Source organism: Pinus tabuliformis, chromosome 7 (assembly GCF_031772625.1).
Source record: "Pinus tabuliformis cultivar Carrire ecotype Pingquan chromosome 7, CPIR1, whole genome shotgun sequence".
Lineage (NCBI taxonomy): Eukaryota > Viridiplantae > Streptophyta > Pinopsida > Pinales > Pinaceae > Pinus > Pinus tabuliformis.
In genome coordinates, this window is record NC_142293.1 from 1,287,417,002 (window position 1) to 1,287,441,054 (window position 24,053).

General features: G+C 37.7%; 2 protein-coding genes across 3 annotated transcripts in view; both read right to left on the reverse strand.

Annotated features, from left to right (window-relative positions):
- Window positions 1-24,053, reverse strand: part of LOC149252207 (uncharacterized) — a 104,613-nt gene that overhangs the window by 22,078 nt on the left and 58,482 nt on the right. Inside the window, exon 3 of one of the 2 annotated variants that reach the window (XM_089459658.1) lies at window positions 5,090-5,115. The exons of the other annotated variant lie outside the window; for it this stretch is intronic. Within the exon in view, the coding sequence (XP_089315784.1) occupies window positions 5,105-5,115 (11 nt within the window). The 3' untranslated portion in view covers window positions 5,090-5,104. Of the gene's footprint in view, window positions 1-5,089; window positions 5,116-24,053 lie in introns of those variants that run through there. 2 annotated transcript variants of the gene reach the window in all.
- Window positions 5,188-11,270, reverse strand: LOC149252208 (uncharacterized). Its single transcript, XM_089459656.1, has 2 exons — window positions 7,362-11,270; window positions 5,188-7,100 (listed from the first exon to the last, which is right to left on the reverse strand). Exon 2 carries the CDS (start codon window positions 6,704-6,706, stop codon window positions 5,762-5,764), a length of 945 nt encoding a protein of 314 aa, XP_089315782.1. The 5' UTR covers window positions 6,707-7,100; window positions 7,362-11,270; the 3' UTR covers window positions 5,188-5,761.

The following is a 24,053-nucleotide window of genomic DNA, read 5'->3' on the forward strand; positions in this document are numbered from 1 at the left end:
ATTTACAGTACCACCAACTGTTTCTGAGACCAAAATATTTTGTAGAGCAGTGTTGCGGGGGAGCATCTCCCCCCCCCCTGACCCCGCTCCCAATCCGCACTCTGGGCAGGAGCGACTCGAGAGTAGGTCGGGAGCGCGTTCCCTAAAAAAAAACACTCCCTACCTTTTCGCGAGCGTTTTGCCTTTTTTGCAAAAAAAAAATTGCAATGATGTTCCGAATGCAATTTTTTTTCAAAGAAACAAATAAATTTTGAGTGGGGCAACTTAATGATCAAGTCTATGGCCCTAGTATTGATATGCGATTCATGGTAATGTTAAATTCTTAAAGTAAAAGTGACATTCTCCTTAATCTTCATTTTCATCCTTTTACTTAAATTTTTAACATTACCATGAAATGACTCAGGATGTTTGAGAGTGGTTCCGACCTCATTGGATTTCATATGGAGAAAGTAGAATTTTAGATTTCATTCAAAATCCAGCAGACTTATCAGTTTTTTAGGATTTCAAGATTGCAACGTTTCCATTGAATTTTGTCATGTATTAGGGTATGGCACTCGTATTTAATCAAGAGCACCAATCCCTCTATGTACCTTGATGTTAGTGAAATTGGTTGTCGAACTCTTCTATCACGACCCTCCTAAAAATGTACGCATCACTCAAACAAAATCTTGACTTGTCATGCTATGCTTTTTCTATCTTATGTTAATGCTTAGAGGGTGATATTAATGACAAAGATCCCTATACAGATACAAAGCTAATGACAAAGATACCTCTGGATATTAATGCTTAGAGGGTGATATTAATGACAAAGATCCTGATTTTCCAACAAGACTAAAAAATTAGACATTTCTCGTGGTGGCAAGAGGCCCAAGCATAAGCAATAGATAATAGATTTACTTGTCTTTTCTAGATTCTAGTAGTTTTTATAACTATTGACTCTTTCATATTTATTATGATATTTTTTTAAACAATATATGACAATTTAAGTTTGAAGTTGGCAATTATAACTCATTAGTAATGAATTATGAATATGATCCTTCATGAAAGTTGAAAGTTGTTTCATTTCATTTTATAGCATTTCATTTCATGTTAGATATTATTTGTTGTAATGGTTACACTTAGCTTACAAGTACAACTTTGGTGATCAATGATGATAAATGTTATATATTGAATTTTGAAAGCTTGAAACTTTAAGATTGATGAATCATGAGACTCAATATGTTGTATGTTACTATGTTACTAACTTGTGGACGTGGTTGATGAAGATTATAACTTCTAGATGATTGTTGTTATATGGTTCAATCTATGTTTTTTTATGTTTTTTATATCTAATTCATCATTCTACATGTTTTTGTTGACATATATGTATCAAAATATAAAAATATAAAAAATATATATATTATATAAAAAATGCTCCGGGATTCACTCCCAAACCAGAAGGTTTTGAAAATGTCGCTCCCGCATCTGTTTTTGCTCCCGCTCCCAAGTAACACTGTTGCAGAGGTTTCTACAATCCTTTAAACAATGATGGTCGGGCAAGATTATTGGGGCCACCTGTATCTACAAATGCATCTACATTTACCCAACAGTTTCTAACCTGAACTGATACTGGTATATATATCAAATTATTTGTTTTAACCATTTTCTTCAAAAAATTCTGTTCAAGAACTGTATCATATTCTGGCATTGGCAGAGATGATGAAGAACCAACATTCTCTTCACATGGACAAAAAGAATTAAGCTTTGGCATAACTGAAACTGGTTTTTTACCTGTATCCCTTTCTGGAGACCAACAAAGTGAAACAGTTTCATTTGTTTCATTACTTTCAGATTCAGATTCTTCAAACTCATCACTATAATGTAGCTCATCTTCTATGGAAAATTCATCTTCTGAACAATTTGTACAAATATTCATTTTCTGAGAAAATTCTGGACATTCTTCTTCTTCAGAGAGAGAAGCATCAGTAAGAATATATACATCTGAAACTTCTTCTTGAGAATCAACTATAGACCAATCTTCAACAAAATCTTCAATTTCAAAACAAGCTTTCAACTTGCTAGAAGAACTATTTGGACATTTTCTTGCAAAGTGACCTTCTTGCTTGCAGATAAAACAGCAATTATTGTTTTTTCTGGGTTGTCTTCTCTTTCTCAAAAATCAAAGCTTCTTAAATGGTCTTCTTGGATTAGCAACCTTTTTTGGTTTAAATCTACCATATTTCTTGTATTTTCGTTTCTTTTTGAATGGTGTCCATGGAAGAACAACACAACAAACATCAGCGCTGGGAGTTATGTCATGTGCTTTCTTCTGCCAGCACAAGTATTTAACCTTTTCTTGACACCTGAATAGTAGATCTATCCAATATATCTGATCTATAGTCTTGCTTTGAACTTCAAGATCTTTTAGAATCAGATCACCTAAGTTGCCTGGAAGTTTGGACAAAAATGCAATTTTCTGGGTAGAGTCATTTGAGAGATTTGCTTTATAAATTTTGGTCATAAAGTCTTGACCAAATGATTCTAAAAATCTCAAATCTTTGAGTTCCATCCTAGTCAAATCTGTAATTATTTGCTTTTTCTCATCCACTGGTTCTGGCACAAATTGAGTTTTTAACAATAATTCAAGAGTGGATAATCCAGCTGCAACCACTGCTTGTCTTTCTGATTCTGGTGGTCCTGTCCACCAACCATATACGATGCCAGCCATTCGTTTTTCAGCTAGGACAAAAATAGATACATTATCTAATCTTGTGGTCCCCTGCATTTGATATAATGCACCTATCCAGATTCTGATTGACTCTCCAGGGTTAGTAGAATTATCTAAGTCTAAGATATATCCACTAGAATTTGTTGCAAACAAATCTTCTTCAATTCGTGGATATTTATGAACTTCTTTAATGAAATTGGCTTTCTAGATGGAAGGCAGAATAAAAGATGGAAACTTAGAAGCAGCATTTTCTAAGGTAATGATTTCTAGTTTGGACTTTCTAGACTTGTCTTGAGACTGTTCTTTTTCAGATAGTTTAAAAAATGCAGATAGTTTATCAAAAACCATATGCTTCGTTTTTCAGCTAGCTTCATTCTAATCTTGTGGTCCCCTGCATTTGATATAATGCACCTATCCAGATACTTCCAGGGTTAGTAGAATTATCTAAGTCTAAGATATATCCACTAGAATTTGTTGCAAACAAATCAATCGTTATTTATGATTCTTTAATGAAATTGGCTTTCTAGATGGAAGGCAGAATTAAACTTAGAAGCAGCATTTTCTAAGGTAATGATTTCTAGTTTGGACTTTCTAGACTTGTCTTGAGATTTCTTTTTCAGATAGTTTAAAAAATGCTTCAGTGAGAAGTACTTGCTTCGGTTTCTTGATCCCAAAAATTAGGAGTTGACATATCAATGGTAAATTTGGAACTTTGAGATGCCTTTGCCTTTCTCCTTCTTTCTTTCTTCCGCAATCTAGCTTCTTTTTCTAATTTTTCTTCTTGTTGCTCATCATATAGAAGCTTAAGATTAGCCAATACAAGTTCATTTTGTTTTCCTAAATCATCAATGACTTCTTCGGCATGAGAGCACCAAGTAGTAAGATAATTGCCTATTTGATAAACTTGGTCTAATGCATTGTTATTAGAAGAATTATGCTCGATAAGCGGAGCACAGTCGGCATGGGTAGAGGGTTGCTTGGACATTGAAGATGTAGTGCAAAATTTTGTTTTGGGTGGCCATTTTCCCCCTTTTACAAACCGACGGTTGGCATATTGCCATTCTTCTACTGGAGGGAACTGAGAAGTGGAAATCCGAAACATTTTATTTACAGCTTAAAAAGGTTTAGCTTCTAGTATATATAGATCATTAGGAGATAATACAGGTTGACTTGGTATAGTTTCAACATTTCTTTCAACAGCCTACGAAGAGGATTCTTCAAAAGATGGTTTAGATAAAACATATCTTCGAGGGTGGACAATTGGTCGAGGAATAGAAGGTCTTTCTAGCATAATCCTGACTTGACCATTGCTTACAGAGACACGACGAGACTTACTTTCTAATTTTTTATCATCAGCAAGAGATTTGTATTGAAAATACCAATCACTACGCAATCCTATAGAATCATAAGAAACTCCTTCAACTTGAGCATTACCTATTCCTATGGACACACAATCACGTAACACTGGTTCCTTCAATTTTGGATGTACAATATTGGTCAACTGGAAAGATGTTTGTATTAACACAGAGAGAAATTCACTATTATCTACCATTTGAAGTCCTTGTACACCAACTATTAGTTTCCAACAATCTTTCAAATGAGCATCTGTCAGACTAATAGCATAGTCTGGATAAATTGTTCCATACCGACAACCGGTTGACAAATTTCCTATTATAGTACCAATTCTGGCATGGTCATAATTCTGATGATGCGTATCAAACACTTCTGCAATACAAGGTGTGTTCAGGCCATGTCGGAACAATAGAGCTAGACCTATTCTAATACCCCCGAAGTGAAGGTAAGAATATTTTTTATCCTTAGCATACTGTCTGAATTTTTTTATTTCGTCTTCAGCAAACAAAGATAGAGAAACTATCTGAACAGATGAGCCAGATATCTTTATCTTAACTTCGATTTCTTTAAGCAAGATTTTCTTTTTGAAAATATAAGAAATGGGAGTCTTATATACATCAGTGGCATGTAAAGTAGGAGGATTCCAAGATTCGGGATTTTCAACAACCTAAAGTTCTTGGGTAGAATCAACCTCTTGTTCAACAGAACGAGATTCAACTTCAGAGACTAATCTTCTATCGATCATAGAGAAAGAGAGAATCAAATTGGCCATTTTACTTTCAGACAGAGAGCCAGTATACAAATAAGATCTAAAACAGGGTTCTAATACCAAAGTTCTTAAAGCAAAGGAGCAAAAAGACTTTTCTTAAAATTCTTAAAGCAAAGGAGCAAAGGAGCAAAAAGACTTTTCTTACTCGTCACAGAGCTATTTGAATAAAATATCCGTCCTCTCAAGGCACTTGCTGCACAGCATCTACTGCATTACGACCTCCTCATAGTCTTTTCTTCGCAGCTTTACGAATGCTCTCTCACAGAGTCACAGCCTTACTGATACTCTTAAGAAGAGCAAATATCAACTCAAAAACTCAGATAGAATAAAAAGAGCTCAATGCTTTATTTATATGACATTCAGAAAATTACACAATAGTTTGCAAAGCCAAACATATATTTCACTCATACTCAAACTCTTTCATACTCAGACTCGCTTACAATCAACTGTGTCTATCTATGACACTCAAACACTCTTATATAGCCCATTCTCTTAAGATGAAAATATTCTAACCTATCTAAAACAGATAAAATTATTGAGGGTCATGTCGGATTTCTATCATCCAGACGGTGTCTACTCAATACTATTACCATGGTCCTTTCGGACTATGATCACTATCATAGCAGTCATCAAATGAGACGTTTCTACCAAGGTAAGATTCTTCAAGTGTTCTGAGATAATCAATCTCGAAATCATGTTCTGTGGGGTCTTGAGCATCTTGGTATACATCCAAAAATAAAGTGTACTTTTCTTCTGTTCCTTGCTTTTCTTTACCTTTCTGAGATGTCGTTGTTGTAGATAATACTTTTGCTTTTGAAGACTGTCCCACTTCTAACTTTATATTGTCCTTAAAGACATGATGATGCTGATATGGCATTTTGTAGGGATCCTCTCTTTTTCTCCATCTGTTGATATATGCTGTCGGATTTACTTCAATCCAGAAAAGAATCTTTATGAGCTGTAGAAAATGATGGCACGGGCTGAACAGCTAATTCGATTCCATCCAATAATTCCCACTTGAATATTTGGAACATGTTTGTAGATGTTTCAATAGTATGCTGGACCCATACCTTACAATTATCACTAATGATGTCTTTATTCTGCCATCCCAATTCAAAATTAAATGTTGTACAGGTTCTAGTTGATAGTAGTAAACTTATTAAGCATACTACATCAGTGGTCCAATTACCTGTAACAATGCTCACTGTTATCAAAGCCTTTTGATTTACTGAAAACTTTATGACTTTCTTTTCTCCCTGTAATTCATCAAGCTTCTTTAGGATATGGATCTTTTCTGTCAGCTTAGCTTTACTAAATTCTTTTAACCAAGACATCACCTTTTTTATTTCTTCAGTATTTTCAGCTAAAACTGAAACTTCTGTGAAGTTATATTCAGAAACTTGAGCAAAAGGATTTGGAGAGATTGCATTTCTCATTTCTATGCTTTGATAATCCCATGGAGATGAGAATATCCTCAAATACTGGATGGTCCATTCAATGCACTGGGATGTTCTGATCACCTTCTTTTTCTTGCACAAACCATTTTTCATTTCCCAATCTGCAAATGGTTCAAAAATTTCATACTGAGGAAATGTGTCAGTATTGGCATAATGTTCAGTATTCCTCTGTAGAAATGAAGCTTCTAATTCTTCAAAGAGATCAGGAATTCTCAGGGACCATAAAAATCTTTCAATTTCTTTTTTGATATTGATTTCTTCTAAATCCATCATTTTAGCACTGGTGAATATTTCCAAAGCAAAATCTATGCTTCCAATCAACTGATAAAAATTTAAAATTTTTAAACTCCATAACATGGGTTCTGTATACTGAATAGACCAATGGTCATCAAGGGTTCTGAAATAGATCTTTACCTTCATATTTGGCAATGGATATACCTTTACCAATTCTGCATCTAACCCAATAAGAGTACCAATATTTTTAGATTGCCAAGCTTGGCATTTCTGAATCCACTGGTTTCTTCTTAACCTTAGTCCAACAATCTTTTTGATCTCTTCAGTAATAAAATATTAAAATCACAATATTGTTCCAGAATTTTAAATCTATGTACAAAAGTAGAAAAAACATCCTTTTTTCCAAGAATGTCAAAAGGACTGCAACTGTTCACTATATGTGCTTTATTCATTTCTATGGTAAGGGCATCTGCAAGATAGTTTGAATTACCTGGCACCCATTCTACATCAAATTCGTACTGCTGAAACCAAAGTTGTCGGGATAGCAATCTGCCTCTTGCTATCTGTCTTGAGATCTTTGCTGATAGAAAATATTTGAAATTCATGGAATTTGTGCGGATTAAAAATTTGACAGGAGCTAGATAGAGTTCAAATCTATGAATTCCATTGAAGATTGCAAGAGTCTCTTTTTCAGCAGTAAAATAATTTTTCTGATGGGGAAGGAATAAACCAGATGCATAGGCACATAATTCTTCAAGCTTTTTATCTTCTCTTTTTTCAAATAACACAGCAGCCCAAAATTCATCTGAAGCATCAGTTTGTAAAATTAACAAACCATTACCTAGGGGGTGTAACTTTGGAAGATTCTGACATTCAACTTTGAGTTGCTTCACTGCGTTGGTTGCCTGTTCTGACCAACCAGAATGCAAATGTCTTCGGATTGGAGCAGTCTTTTCTGATAATCTAGGAATATACTTATGAACATAATTTAGTATTCCTAGAAATCTCTGGATTGACTTTGTATCTTTCAATTCATCTGGGAAATCTGCTAATTTTGTTAGCACATGTGGTTGCATTTGAATTTGACCATTAACCATGTGAATTCCCAAAAAATCAATATTTTCTTGAAACAGAACCATCTTTTTTTCAAACAAAACAATTCCATGGTTCTGAACTTCTATCAAAAAGATTACTAAATGTTGTAGATGAGAGGCGAGATCAGGACTGTATTAAAATATCATCAATGTAAGTGACAATGAAATCATACTCACTGAATATGAAATCCACTGCGCGCTGGAAGAAGGCAGGGGCATTTTTCAAACCAAAAGGGACTACTTTCCACTGAGAAAATCCTGCTGGACATGTGAAAGTAGTTTTACGTCTATCGGCTTCTTTTATCTGGATCTGATAATACCCTGATTTCAAATTTTCATATCAAACTTACTGAAGATTTTACTATGTTGAATCTTCTGCATAATAGTCTCCTGTCGTGGCAAAGGATAATGAAAGCTTTGAGTAATGGTGTTCAATGGTTTATAGTTGATTACCATCCTCGCCTTTCCTCTTATGATTTCTGGTTTGGACTTTCTAGACTTGTCTTGAGACTGTTCTTTTTCAGATGATTTAAAAAATGCTTCAGTGCTTCTTCTGGTGTTTTCAGAAGTACTTGCTTCAGTATCTTCTTGATCCCAAAAATTAGGAGTTGACATATCAATAGTAAATTTGGAACTTTGAGATGCCTTTGCCTTTCTCCTTCTTTCTTTCTTCTGCAATCTAGCTTCTTTTTCTAATTTTTCTTCTTGTTGCTCATCATATAGAAGCTTAAGATTAGCCAATACAAGTTCATTTTGTTTTCCTAAATCATCAATGACTTCTTCGGCATGAGAGCACCAAGTAGTAAGATAATTGCTATTTGATAAACTTGGTCTAAGTCATTGTTATTAGAAGAATTATGCTTGATAAGCGGAGCACAGTTGGCACAGGTAAAGGGTTGCTTGGACATTGAAGATGTAGTGCAAAATTTTGTTTTGGGTGGCCATTTTTCCCCTTTTACAAATCGACGATTGGCATATTGCCATTCTTCTACTGGTGGGCACTGAGAAGTGGAAATCCGGAACATTTTATTTACAGCTAAAAATGGTTTAGCTTCTGGTATATACAGATCATTAGGAGATAATACAGGTTGACTTGGTATAGTTTCAACACTTCTTTCAACAGCCTGTGAAGAGGATTCTTCAAAAGATGGTCTAGGTAAAACATATCTTCGAGGATGGACAATTGGTCGAGGAATAGAAGGTCTTTCTGGCATAATCCTGACTTGACCATTGCTTACAGAGACACGATGAGACATACTTTCTGATTTTTTATCATCAGCAAGAGATTTGTATTGAAAATACCAGTCACTAGGCAATCCTATAGAATCATTTTGCCGTTTTCGAGCGCCAGCTTTTCTTTGGATATTTTCTCTTTTTGCTTTTGAATCTACAAATTGTAAATGGGGCACAAAAATTGTTTCCTTCTTCAAATTAGTTATCAACTTATCCTCACTTATTGTAACAGGTAGCACAAAATTTATAAATGGCATTCCAAGAAACAAACTAGCAGAGGGATCATAGTGCTGAATAGCAGAAATTTTTACAATACTCCCTCCAATTTTCAAAGAAATATTATCAACATAATGTGTTAGATTTACAGTACCACCAACTGTTTCTGAGACCAAAATATTTTGCAGAGGTTTCCACAATCCTTTAAACAATGATGGTCGGCAAGATTATTAGAGCCGCCTGTATCTACAAATGCATCTACATTTACCCAACATTTTCTAACCTGAACTGATATTGGTATATATATCAAATTATTTGTTTTAACCATTTTCTTCAAAAAAAATTGTTCAGCAACTGTATCTTATTCGGGCATTCGCAGAGATGATGAAGAACCAACATTCTTTTCATATGGACAAAAAGAATTAAGCTTTGGCATAACTGAAACTGGTTTTTCCCCTGTATCCCTTTCTGGAGACCAACAAAGTGAAACAGTTTCATTTGTTTCATCACTTTCAGATTCAGATTCTTCAAACTCATCACTATAATGTAGCTCATCTTCTGTGGAAAATTCATCTTCTAAACAATTTGTACAAATATTCATTTTCTGAAAAAATTCTAGACATTCTTCTTCTTCAGAGAGAGAAGCATCAGTAAAAATATATACATCTGAAACTTCTTCTTAAGAATCAACTATAGACCAATCTTCAACAAAATCTTCAATTTCAAAACAAGCTTTCAACTTGCTAGAAGAACTATTTGGACATTTTCTTACAAAGTGACCTTCTTGCTTGCAGATAAAACAGCAATTATTGTTTTTTCTGGGCTGTTTTTCTTTTTCAAAAATCGAAACTTCTTAAATGGTCTTCTTGGATTAGCAACCTTTTTTGGTTTAAATCTACCATATTTCTTGTATTTTCATTTCTTTTTTAATGGTGTCCATGGAAGAACAGCACGACAAACATCAGCACTGAGAATTATGTCATGTGCTTTCTTCTGCCAGCAAAGATATTTAACCTTTTCTTGACACCTGAATAGTAGATCTATCCAATATATCTTATCTATAGTCTTGCTTTGAACTTCAGGATCTTTTAGAATCAGATCACCTAAGTTCCCTGGAAGTTTGGACAAAAATGCAATTTTCTGGGTAGTCATTTGAGAGATTTGCTTTATAAATTTTGATCATAAAGTCTTGACCAAATGATTCTAAAAATCTCAAATCTTTGAGTTCCATCCTAGTCAAATCTGTAATTATTTGCTTTTTCTCATCAACTGGTTCTGGCACAAACTGAGTTTTTAACAGTAATTCAAGAGTGGATAATCTAGCTGCAACAACTACTTGTCTTTCTGATTCTGGTGGTCCTGTCCACCAATCATATACGATGTCAGCCATTCGTTTTTCGGCTAGGACAAAAATATATACATTATCTAATCTTGTTGTCACCTGCATTTGATATAATGCACCTATCCAGATTCTGATTGACTCTCCAGGGTTTGTAGACTTATCTAAGTCTAAGATATATCCACTAGAATTTGTTGCAAACAAATCTTCTTCAATCCGTGGATATTTATGAACTTCTTTAATGAAATTAGCTTTCTGAATGGAAGGCAGAATAAAAGATGGAAACTTAGAAGCAGCATTTTCTAAAGTAATGATTTCTGATTTGGACTTTCTAGACTTGTCTTGAGACTGTTCTTTTTCAGATGGTTTAAAAAATGCTTCAGTGCTTCTTCTGGGGTTTTCAGAAGTACTTGCTTCAATATCTTCTTGATCCCAAAAATTAGGAGTTGACATGTCAATGGTAAATTTGGAACTTTGAGATGCCTTTGACTTTCTCCTTCTTTCTTTCTTCTGCAATCTAGCTTCTTTTTCTAATTTTTCTTCTTGTTGCTCATCATATAGAAGCTTAAGATTAGCCCATATAAGTTCATTTTGTTTTCCTAAATCATCAATGACTTCTTCGGCATGAAAGCACCAAGTAGTAAGATAATTGCCTATTTGATAAACTTGGTCTAAGTCATTGTTATTAGAAGAATCATGCTCGATAAGCGGAGCACAGTCGGCACGGGTAGAGGGTTGGTTAGACATTGAAGATGTAGAGCAAAATTTTGTTTTGGATGGCCATTTTCCCCCTTTTACAAACCGAAGGTTGGCATATTGCCATTCTTCCACTGGTGGGAACTGAGAAGTGGAAATCCGAAACATTTTATTTACAGCTAAAAAAGGTTTACCTTCTGGTATATACAGATCATTAGGAGATAATACAGGTTGACTTGGTATAGTTTCAACAGCCTGCGAAGATGATTCTTCAAAAGATGGTCTAGGTAAAACATATCTTCGAGGATGGACAATTGGTCGAGGAATAAAAGGTCATTCTGCCATAATCCTGACTTGACCATTGCTTACAGAGACACGACGAGACTTACTTTCTGATTTTTTATCATCAACAACAGATTTGTATTGAAAATACCAGTCACTAGGCAATCCTATAGAATCATAAGAAACTCCTTCAACTTGAGCATTACCTACTCCTATGGACACACAATCACGTAACACTGGTTGCTTCATTTTTGGATGTACAGTTTTGGTCAACTGGAAAGATGTTTGTATTAACACAGAGAGAAATTCACTATTATCTACCATTTGAAGTTCTTGTACACCAACCATTAGTTTCCAACAGTCTTTTAAATAAGCATATGTCAGACTAATAGCATAGTCTGGGTAGACTGTTCCATACTGACAACCAATTGACAAATTTCCTATTATAGTACCAATTCTGACATGGTCATAATTCTGATGACGCGTATCAAACATTTCTGCAATACAAGGTGTGTTCAGGCCATGTCGGAACAATGGAGCTAGACCTATTCTAATACCCCCGAAGTGAAGGTAAGAATATTTTTTATCCTTAGCATACTGTCTGAATTTTTTGATTTCATCTTCAGCAAACAAAGATAGAGAAACTATCTGAACAGATGGACCAGATATCTTTATCTAGACAAGTAAACGAAATTGTATGTTATTCCTCTATGTGGTGAACACTAAAATAAACCTCTAACTGTTACAACCAATGATTTAACTTCAAGAGTCAATCTCACTTTGATATGGCTTGATGTTGACCTCTACTTCCATTTTGAACATGGAATGTGAATGGTTCATGGCACTTGAACTGGGTTGTTCATTTTTGGGTTGTTTCTTAGATTCCCTTTCTGGCTCTTCCCAATCCCTAATTTCCCCTCTGATCTTACCTCTAAGATGGAACCTCTATCTTCTCCGATTTCTAACTTGTTCACCAAAGTTAACATAAGGAGATTCATGTTACAGCTGATATCAATGACCTATTCTTCCAGCGTTATGAACCTCTCCTCTGTTGGATCTCGAGGGATATTAATAGATTCATCGGCCATTGTTGGGGTTTTACGATTTTCTACTTGAATCGATTTGGATCCCCTGCAACTTCCCATAAAATACTTAAAGACACCTACTTTAATACCAATATGATCCATAAACTACGATGGATATTCCAATAGACAATTTGTCACAATAGATTTACTAAAATATATTAGAAAATATGAAACCTACACTATGAGGGTTAAATTTTGCTTAGAAATCTTGATTCATTAATTATTGTATTATGTTTATGGACGCAATAGATCAAATATGGAAAATATAGAACAATCAAATAAAACTCACAAACCACATTGAACACAAGATATGATCTGGGAAACCCTTTCAAGAGAAAACCACGCTACAAATTGAGACTCCTTTGCTCTCTCTTTCTCTAAATGGAAATGGGTGCAAGTACAAAGGAGTGAGACTTGTGGCCCGTGGGCTACTACAGTATATAAACCTTCTTTGTTTACTATCTCTCTCTATCCACTCTCAGCTACTATGCTCAATTGTGGAACAAAATGCACTCAAATAGAATGGAACTCCTTTGCCTCCTAGTGGCCCAGTTACAACACAACTCAAAAGCCTACTAGTGGTTAAGTTTGACTCTTTCAACTCTTAACTAGAGCTACAATATGGACTCTTCTAGAGCATTCTTCATCATAATCATGTGGTTGGCCCCTTTTCCATGAATAATGGGGGTTGACGTGGCATCCTCTCGAATCATGGTGGTCAAAATAGGAAGGTCAACTTCTAGGTGGCATAACTTTTGCATACATAATCTGATTGAGATGATCCTTGCATCATTGGAAAGGCATTTGTATGTAGAATAGCGCTAGAGGGTGCACGGTTAAAGTGGAAAAGTTTACCCCCAAAAAATGTCATTCAATGTCTCAAACTGCTCTCAGAAGGTTTCAAACCCCAATTGTTGTCTCTCACACATGCGAAGGAAGGAGGACGTTTTTATGTTTTACTGTTTGATTGCATTGACCAGCGTTGACCGAATTTCATAGGTTGTATCTTGGGCTATGTTGACCAGTGTTGACCTCCTTTTGACTGCGAATTGGGTGAGGTATCTTTTCCTTAGCAGGACACAGATATGGGCACTGAAATTGAGGTGATTTGACCTCTCATTTGACCAGCGTTGACTGCCCTAGGGCTGGTCGCAGTTTGACCTTCGTTGACCAGCTTTTGATTGGACTTTTTCGGACTGTTTTGGGCTGATTGGGCTTGTTGTTGGAGGCCGAAGTTGACTGGATTTGACCAAGCTATTTAGAGGAAGAATTATGCCATGTTTGATCAGCGTTGACTTTTCTGATTAGGGCTTCTTGCTGCTGTCATAAATTATCAGATTTGTAATTTGTACTATCTCTCTCTCTGTTGAACTATTGAAGAATATAAGAAGAATTGGTCAAGGGTTTCCCCACATTGGGGTTTGTCCCTCGCTGTTGCCACATCTTGTGTCCTCTTGTCTTGGCTTGTCTTCTACTGTTTATGTTTATGTTTATGTTCTATCTGCATTTTACTATCATGCCGATGTGATTGCTAAACTGGATATTGTTATTGGGTTAATAAAGAAATTGAAGTAAATTGCTCTTAAGCATAGAACATACCATTGTTACCTAAAATTAACATGGTATCAGAGTTGAGGTGAAGACAAAGCCCAAGCAAGAGTGAAAATGCAATCACCGAAGACAGTTGGACAAGAACAAAAGGCTCAAAGGGTTCCTCATCCCACTTCCCAGCTGAAGACAAGCTCCATGAAAACTCTGACTATCATGGATGGAAGATGTCTCTTGATTTGACCTTGGAAGAACAAGTAGTGTTGGATTATGTGAAGGGTAAAATCCCTGAGCCTCCTTCAAATGCACCGGCTGCTGCAAAGGCCAAATACAATAAGGTTGAGGTCAAAGCAAAGAAGATTATCATAGATTCCATTAACAAGCATCTGGTGGCCTACATGTCCGATTTGAACACCTCCAAGGATATCTACGACAGGTTGGTCAGCATGTTCAAGGTTAGTGATGCAAATCAAATTTTAAATCTCAAAAATAAAATAAAGGATATTAAGAAGGGCAAGGACGAGGATATTCAATCCTACTTCTTAAGGATCACTGAAATCAAGAATGATCTACTTTCGATTGGAGAGGTCATTCGTGACAAGGAACTCACTATCACTACCCTTGGAGGACTCCCACACAAATGGTATATATTTAGAACCACTATTCTCAATAATGATCATTTTCCAAGGTTTGAAGAATTGATGTCGAGATGCATTCAAGAAGAAACAAGAATGGTGAAGCAAGAAATGCCTTCTAATAGAAGCAACCCTACTGCTTTCTCCGCTCATGCCAAAAAGGGAAACAATGCTGGGTCTAAAGGAGATTTCAATGGAAAGCCTGGATCTAAGGGAGGAAGGAAGATCAGGTGCTTTGTTTGCAATAAGTTTGGCCACTATGCAAGGGAGTGTCCAAATAAAAGGTACACATCACATGATGATGATCACAATCATTCTAGGGGCAACTTCAACCACCACAATCAAAGGAATGGCAGGTACAATGGCAAAGGAAAAAGAAATGCGGGACATCAAGGAAATGGTCAAACCTCCAAGAAAGCAAGGAACTCTGGGCATGAAGAATCAAATGTTGTTAACAATAAGCAAAAGGAATACTATCTTATATCGGCCCTCTCCACTACCTCTCCTCCGGACACTTTGGGAAATTGGCTAATTTATAGTGTCGCCTCAAGGCACTTCACCGGATACAAGGAAGCTCTCTCTAATCTGATAGAGAAGGAAACAAACTTGGAGATTATCCTTGGAGACGATGCCACCTATCCCGTGAAGGGAGTAGAGAATGTTACCTTTCAATTAAATCAAGGTAACACCATTCATTTACAAGAAGTTCTATATGTACCTGATCTCAAGAAGAACCTGGTGTCCATTTCGGCAATGGAAGACAAAGGATACAAGGTGGCATTCATCGATGGAAAGGTACATGTTTGGAAAAGGAATTTTAAAGATGCTTTTACTCTTGGGTTCAGGGTTGACACTTTGTATCAAGTTGGATGAAGCCCATTGTGAGCCATGTCTTGCGGCACATCTCTACAATCTGAACTATGGCACTGGAGGTTTGCCCATCTTCATTATAAGGCTCTTCCCGATGTGAGACAAATGGTGACAGGTATGCCCGAGTTCAAAGTAGAGCATGAAGGTGTATGTCCGGGATGTGTCGAAGGAAAACTTACAAAGGGACCATTCCCCTCAAGTAATAGCAAGACCACAGATATATTGGAGTTGATCCACTCCGACATATCTGGTACGTAAACTCTTTGGGAGGATACTTATATTATCTCACCTTTACAAATGATTATTCTCACAAGGCCTAGATATACTTCTTGAAAAAAAGGATGGAGTGTTCACCTGGTTCCGTCACTTCAAAGCCATGATCGAAAATCAATCCAGATATTGAGGACTGATAATGGAAATGAATACGAACCAAATGAATTCCATGATTATTGCAGAGAAGTTGGCATTAACAGGGAGACTACAACACCATACACTCCCGAGCATAATGGTGTGGCTGAAAGGAAGAATCGTACTATTGTATAAGTTGTTTGTGCCATGCTTCATGATCAAGGGCTTCCGAAGTTTCTATGGGCTGAAGCTGCAAATACCGCCGTGTATGTTCAAGACCGATGCCCTCATCAAGCATTGGACTCCAAGACTCCCGAAGAAATGTTCACTCGTAAGAAACCCAATGTCTCTCATTTTAGATTTTTTGGAAGTCTCATATATTGTCATGTGCCAAAAGAGAAAAGAAGCAAATTGAGTGCATCAAGGAAGAAAGTAATATTTGTGGGTTGTAGTAAAAATTCTAAGGGTTATAGAATTTATGTGGCTGGTCAAAGGGAAGTTGAGCTAAATCACGATGTCACCTTTGACGAAGATATGGCCCTCAGCAAGATCAACAACCTTCCTATCCCAAGGAGGGACAAAGAAGCTGACACCGGAAAACAAGGTGAAAAAGAGGACAAAATGATGCCTGATGTTGATGAACTTATGGATCCTATTGACCCTCCTCCCCAAGAGCCCTCCTCCTCCAAGAGGAGACCCTCATGGCTTAGGGAGACTCTCGAAGATGCCGAGAGACATATTGCACCAAGGGGCACTTTCCGTGAGAGCAAGAAGCCTAATAGGTATCAAGGATACTTGACCTTCATGAGCACTATCATTCAAAATGAGCCTTCATCATTTGAAGAAGTCGTGAAGCAACAAGTATGGAAGGATGCTATGAATGAAGAATGCGAATCTATTATGAAGAATGATGTTTGGGATGTGGTCCCTAGACCCTAGGACAAATCGGTTGTCACCTCTTAGTGGCTCTAGAAAATCAAGCATGGAGCTGATGGAAGTGCATAAAAGTTCAAGGCTCGCTTTGTTGGTCGAGGCTTCTCTCAAAAGGAAGGTGTAGATTACGATGAGATATTTGCACCTGTTGCCTGATACACCACCCTCTGCTCGATCATAGCCCTTGCTGCCTCGCAAGGATGGAACCTACATCAGATGGATGTCAAAACCGCTTTCTTGCATGGTTCGATCAAAGAGGAACTCTATGTGGAACAACCCGAGGGGTTTGAGGTTCATGACCACGAATATCGTGTATGCACGTTGAAGAAAGCTCTCTATGAGAGGATTGATAACTATCTGATGAAGCTGAGATTCACTAAAAGTGAAGTCGATTCGAACCTTTACTTTAACGTTGAAAATGATAAACCTCTCATACTAGTACTTTATGTGGACGATCTCTTTCTGACAGGTGTAGACCCTCATTCACAAATGTAAGAGGGAGTTGGCTTCTAAATTTGAGATGAAGGACCTAGGACTAATGCACTACTTCCTAGGGTTGGAGGTCTGGGAAAAGCTAGGAGAAATTTTCCTCTCTCAAGGAAAATATGTTGTGAAGATACTGGAAAGATTTGGGATCGTGGACAGCAAGCCTGTGACTACCCTGATGGAACTTAACTTCAAAAAGTTATGTGGTAGTGCTGTCGGACCTGAATTGGAAATGCTTCTGAGTATCGTCAACTCATAGGCGCACTGATCTTCTTGGTGAACTCCCGTCCAGACATATGTGTTGCAGTTAATACATTGAGCCAATATATGGTTGAGCCTAATCATATACATTGGATTGGTGCCAAGAATCTTCTGAGATATCTTCGGGGCACAACCACTCATGGACTGAGATACACTGTCAGAGATGTGAGGCTGCATGGTTATTCTAATGCTGACTGGGCCAGCAGTGTGGTGGATCGCAAGAGCACTTCTGGGTATTGTTTTTCTTTGGGTTCTTCTTCGATATCTTCGATGAGCAGGAAGCAGAAATCGGTTGCCTTGAGCACCACTAAGGTCGAATACATAGCTGCTAGTATGGCCTCCTGTGAAGCTGTCTGGTTGAGAAAACTCTTTAGTGAGTTGTTTGGACATTTGCTCGATACCACTGTGATCCTCTGCGACAAACAGAGTGGGATCCGATTATCAGAGTATCTCGTATTTCATGATCGCTCCAAGCACATAGATATCAGGTACCACTTTATCCGGGATATGGTACAACGAGGAGCAATAAGGCTTTGTCACATTGGGACTGATGAGCAGGTCGTCGATATTCAGACAAAGCCCCTGAGGAAGGTCAAGTTCCTGGCCTTCCGAGAACGACTTGGAGTCGTGGAAAGACCCTCTTCTAAGGGTCCTGTATGATATGGACATTAAGCTCTGGGAGCTCTGGGGGGCGTGGGGTACTTCTTAGAGCGATAAGCAACCATAGGGTGAGTGGTTTAGCCTTCCCCTAGTGGTTTGCTGTATACAGGGTGAGTGGTTCAGCCTTACCTTGTGATACCCCGTGGCGACATGTAGGCAGGATGAGTGGTTCATCCTTCTCCTGCTGAGACATCCTACCCATGCAGTCTGGGACTCATGGGAAGTACCTCTCATTTGGCCAATGAGTAGGGAAATGAGGATATGGACCATAGTACTACTGATGGACGCATCGTGTACTACCGTACTATGCTAGGATGACCGATATTGATCTGGGATCAATTGGAACTGACTTCGGGTCAGTGAGAGTGGTATGAGACACTCTCTTTTGATTGGAACTGACTTCAGGTCATTAAGAGTGGTATGAGACACTCTCTTTTATCTGGGACTGACTTCGGTTCAGTAGAGAATGGTATGATACATTCTCGATCACTTCTTCTTCTTCATAGTTCAACAGAGCAGTGCATTGATGGCATAGATAATATCGACTGGCAAATGGATTAGCAGATGGAGTTCTCCCTAGTTGAGAGGGAGTGTTAAAATTGGCAACTAGGGCCAAACTCAACATGGGTCATCTTCTTTATGATAACTGATATTTTTCTTGGATTCCTCTCTCCGAGAGGTGTAGGATTGATCTAAAGATCATCCGATTCCGACATGTAAAAATGAAGATATGAATTTATTTATATTATGGACAAATTGTCAAGGTCGGCCAGCAAGCAAAACAGGGATTCAAACCCCCAGCTCATCCTCAACATTGCATATAAAAGGAGGAGACCTTAAGTCATTTCATAATAATCTCATCTACACGCATCTCTCTCTCCTCACTTGATTGGGTACGCTAATCTAGGCAGTTGTCTCTCACACGTGCAAAGGAAGGAGGACATTTTTCTATTTGACTGTTTGATTGCATTGACCAGCGTTGACCGAATTTCAGACGTTGTATCTTGGGCTGCGTTGACCAACGTTGACCTCCTTTTGACTACGGATTGGGTGAGGTATCTTCTCCTTAGCAGGCCGCAGGTCTGGGCACTAAAATCAAGGTGATCTGACCTCTCATTTGACCAGCGTTGACTACCCTAGGGCTGGTCACAATTTGACATTCGTTGACCATCTTTTGACTGGACCTTTTCGGACTGTTTTGGGCTGATTGGGCTTGTTAGAGGCTGAAGTTGACTGGGTTTGACCAATCTGTATAGAGGAAGAATGTTGCCCTGTTTGACTAGCATTGACTTTTCTAGTTGGGACTTCTTGCTGTTGTCATAAATTATCAGATTTGTAATTTGTACTATCTCTCTCTATGCTGAACTATTGAAGAATATAAGAAGAATTGATCAAGGGTTTCCCCACATTGGGGTTTGTCCCTGGCTAGTGCCACATCTTGTGTCCTCTTGTCTTCTACTGTTTATGTTTATGTTCTATCTGCATTTTATTATCATGCTGATGTGATTGGTAAACTAGATATTGATATTGGGCTAATAAAGAAATTGAAGTAAATTGCTCTTAAGCATAGAACATACCATTGTTACCTAAAATTAACAATCCTAGAGCCAAAATGAAGTTCAAAGCTAAGCCATCTACACAAGCTAACCCCAACTTGCGAGCCTTCGCCCAAAGGTTTGATAAAATCACTAATGAACTAATGCAGGGGCAAATGGCTATGATGAACAAGTTGAATATCCTAGATAAAAAAAGGAGGTTCCCATCCTAATTATCCTCCTAAGCATCAATTTAGCAATGATATGGCCTCTAGAAGGAATCAAAACATAGGTGGTGGCAAGAGTTCCTCTCAACAATGTGTGCCTAACACCCTTGCCCCTACTAATATGATAAATCAAGAGGGCTTTTCTTGGTGTCAACAATGTAATGATTCCAATCCATTTACTACCTTGCCTAATAGAACTCCTCTTGCCCAACAACAACATGAAGAGATAACTAAAGAGTATATTAAAGAAAGTGATGAGCACATTAATATTATTGAAGCTGGGAATGGGTTCAAAGGGTTTCATTATACTAGAAGAAATGATGAGCTAGGAAACCCTGAGGCAAATAGTAGTTTTGCTTCCCCAAAGAATGTGACCAAGGCATCTTTACCCTTTAGTAAGAACATTCCCAAAACTACTACTCCTAACACAAGCAATTGGATATCATTAGATGTAGATTTAGGAAGTGTGTTGACTAAAGTGAATGTGCATACCCCAATTTCGGAACTAGCAAAGCTTGAACCTCAAGGAGGTCAAGTCAGAAAGATTCTCAATCTTGATAGAGAACGTAAAATCCTCCTATCATATCGCAAAATATGTATTATGATCATAAGGATGGAGGACATGCACCTTTGCTATTAGCATTAGTGATTATAATTTGATAATACACAACAATATGCTTGACTCCGGAGCATTTGCAAATGTGATGCCTTTAAGAGTCATGAATCAATTATAGTTTCAAATCACTAGATCTTATAGAAATGTGTGGTTTTGACTCGAATTCCATTCTTGTCCATGGTTTGATCCAAGATAATAAAGTTGTTTTAGCTACTAACACTGGCATAGTTGTGCTCTTATCAAGAAAATGGTCGATCATTGTTGGTGGGCACTTGCAAATGGATGTCTCCTATCCCACCTTACCCACAATGGATGGGAAACCATTTTTCTTGTACAAAAAGCCACATATGGTTGAGCATATCGAAGACATCATGGAACAAAGCAACTTTGCCCTCAAGGTCGATAGAGGATTAGAGAATGAAAGTAATACTAATCCAAGGATGTCAATAATTGATGATCCTTTCCCCTTCCCTATTTCACCTGAAGAGCCTAGCAAGGAGAAAGATAATCTTAAGCCTTTAAACCTACAAGTGGCATGGAAGAACTTTGAGCCTAATATCCTTAGGATACCAGAGGTGGTTGAGGAATTTGGAGGAATATATTGTTGAGAAATCTAGGGCATTAGGATTAGGAGATTTCTCTTTATGATAAGTGCTTGTGAATTCTTTTTGTTTCTTTAGATTAGGATCTTCTCTTTATTTAGTTTATTATAGAGTTCTTCTTCATCAAACAGTGACCAAAGCATAAACAATAAAGAAACAAGAGACATAGAATGTAGGCGACCAACTAGGGCCAAAACCTCTCCAACTTGAAAGGAAAACCCAAACTAATTCTTCTTCTTATAGAGACTTCAATTGACGAAAATCAAGACCAAGACCCTTGACCTATTAACCTCTCCAAGACCAAGTCACAAGGCTGTTGGAATTTCTAAGTCTAACTATTAGAAACCCTTCATGTACTTCTCTAATTTATTTCTGCCTACTTGTTCTGATTAATTAACAAGTTATTTACCATGTAAATACTGAAAATAAATACAAGTACATGCTCAACACATTACAGATCATCAACTGAAGGAAACAAAACAAGCACACAAGTGACACCGTTGTTTTTGGACCAATGTCCCCGGAAAAACCCAATGCGGGAAAACCGGTGCAACTATCTGAGGGTTTTATTATTATGCAATTTCTGAATACAATCTGGGTGCCAAAACCGGCTCACCCAACAAAGAATAATCTCAGCAATAGTACCTCTCTACTCGGAAGCAGATATTCCGGCTGAAACCCCGGATAAACACTCTGACAGCTCACAGCTCCAATCTGCCCCACAAGAACTCCAGCGTCAGCCTCTAGGGACTGCGTCAGCCCTTTCTGGCCCAGCGTCACCCTAGCTCGCCCTGTGTCAACCACGCTGGCTCTCTGAGGCACTACGCAACTCCTGGCTGCCTCTGTGTGAGCCCTAGCTGGCACTGCGTGAACCTCTGGCTGGCTCTGCGTCCCTCTCTCATGGCTTTTGCGCTGATCCTCCTGGTACTATCTCTGCCTCTCTGCTTCTGTATTCACTGCCCCTCAGTTGCAACTCTGATCACTCTTTCGACTTCCTCAGCAAACCCAGCCCAGAAAATCGAAATCTTGATCAACTCGATGTGTTCTCCAAGTGACCCTAAAGCCTCCTTTTATACTTTTCTCGTTGACAATTCAACGGCCGAGATTAAGTCCCTAATCAATGGCTAAGATTAACTCTGGCTTGATCCATGACTTTTGGACCCTTCTAACACAGTTTTATATTAATTCACATTGAAATTTAATTTTCCCTAAAGTTTAGACTTAGGGACCCCATTAAAAATATTAATTATTTTAATATCTCCCAAATTGTTTAGAATCTGCCCAAACCATTTCTGGGTATTGGATATCTCATGTGCTTTAGCCTTTCCACCAATTTTCGTGGCTAGAGCACATCCGATGCTACATCAAATCAACAAAAGCTTCCTTGTTTAACTTCTTCTTCCTTGAGTCAATGATAGTCAAACTTCTTCCTCCTCCCACTTCCCTCGGCTAACCTTCAGATTTTGGTCCTCATCTTAGATCTATTCCTTTTGGCCCTCCTTTAGAAACCCTAGTTGCAACACTTAACCTCGTTTTATATCTTGATCTCCTTCGCTTGGATAGAAGGACTTTCTCCTACAACTCGGCTTGATGAGTATCTTCTTTTCTTCCTTGATTCGACTTCTAAATGGACTGTATAAACCTCGGCTCTCTTTCCGTAGTAGATACCTTTGACTTCCTCGCACGTGTGAAGAGTTCTTGCCCAAAACAAATCTGAATTTATCTAGGCTTTCTTTCCTTCTTCTTTTCCTTGATAGGAGACTCCTCCTAGTTTGTTCGCATTTCTCTTCTTCTCTTGGATGCTTGTTCGAATGTGTCTCAAATGGAGGCCGAGATATCTCTATATATAGTGGATTGTCTCTCAAAAATACGCCAACTTGAGCCATGGGGAAGCCAACTTGCCATCCTAGAAGCATCATTTTCTTCTTTTTAAGGCCGACATGAGGGAGGGCTTGTGACGAGGTCTTGGAGGGTTTGTGACACAATCAAATTTGTTTTTTACAATGTATAATATGCCCAAATGGGTCTTTCAACTTTGACATTGACTCTATAGACTTTATGACATGATGACCAATCCTAAAAGCTCACAATGGGAGCCTTAACTAAAATAAAATTCCTTGAGCATGAAACCCATGACTCAAGCATTACAAAAATAATTTTATTTTTCTTCTTTACATCAATTACATAAATTCACGATTACAAATGTCATTATGAAGACTGAACCTAGTTACACTTTTCAACATATATGTAAACCAATTACCTTCTTCCAAAGCGAAAAGACAAAGAAATAAAAATAAGAAGAGATAATGGATCAAGAGGCAAGAAGAAGATTTCTAAGTTGTGGATCTTTTGTTAATGACAATCCTTATCCATATAAGGTCCATGGAAAGGTAGGAGTTAATTATTTCTACATAGCTAATCTTGATGGAGTGCCCTTGGCATCATCAATCAAATGGCAAGCACATCACCCATTTCAATGGAACTTGATGCATTTAGCAATAGATAGTTGGAGTAGAATTTTATGCCTTGCATTCTTGTTTGTGGATCCTTCTTTCATTGTCTACATGTTAATTTGCTTGCATATTAGCTAGATATTATGTTTTAGTATAGCTAACATTTTATTATTATTATTATTCTCCTATATCACAAGGGTGAGAATCAACACTTTGTTCAGTTGTTATCAACAAGTTGCTATGAATGTACAGGTAACAGCGCTACGAGTACCGAGGATTGTTAGAATTATCATGCACTCTTTGTTTGGTCACATGGATCATGCGCTCTACGGTGAGCACATGTCCCTGAGTTGGAACCAGATATTACAAACCAAAAAGGCAAAAAGCGAGTAACTCATAGGAGAAAATTATTCT

Bases quoted from the DNA above. Each gene is read 5' to 3' on its own strand.
- LOC149252208 (XM_089459656.1), bottom strand. From the start codon at position 6,706: ATGAAGGTAAAGATCTATTTCAGAACCCTTGATGACCATTGGTCTATT.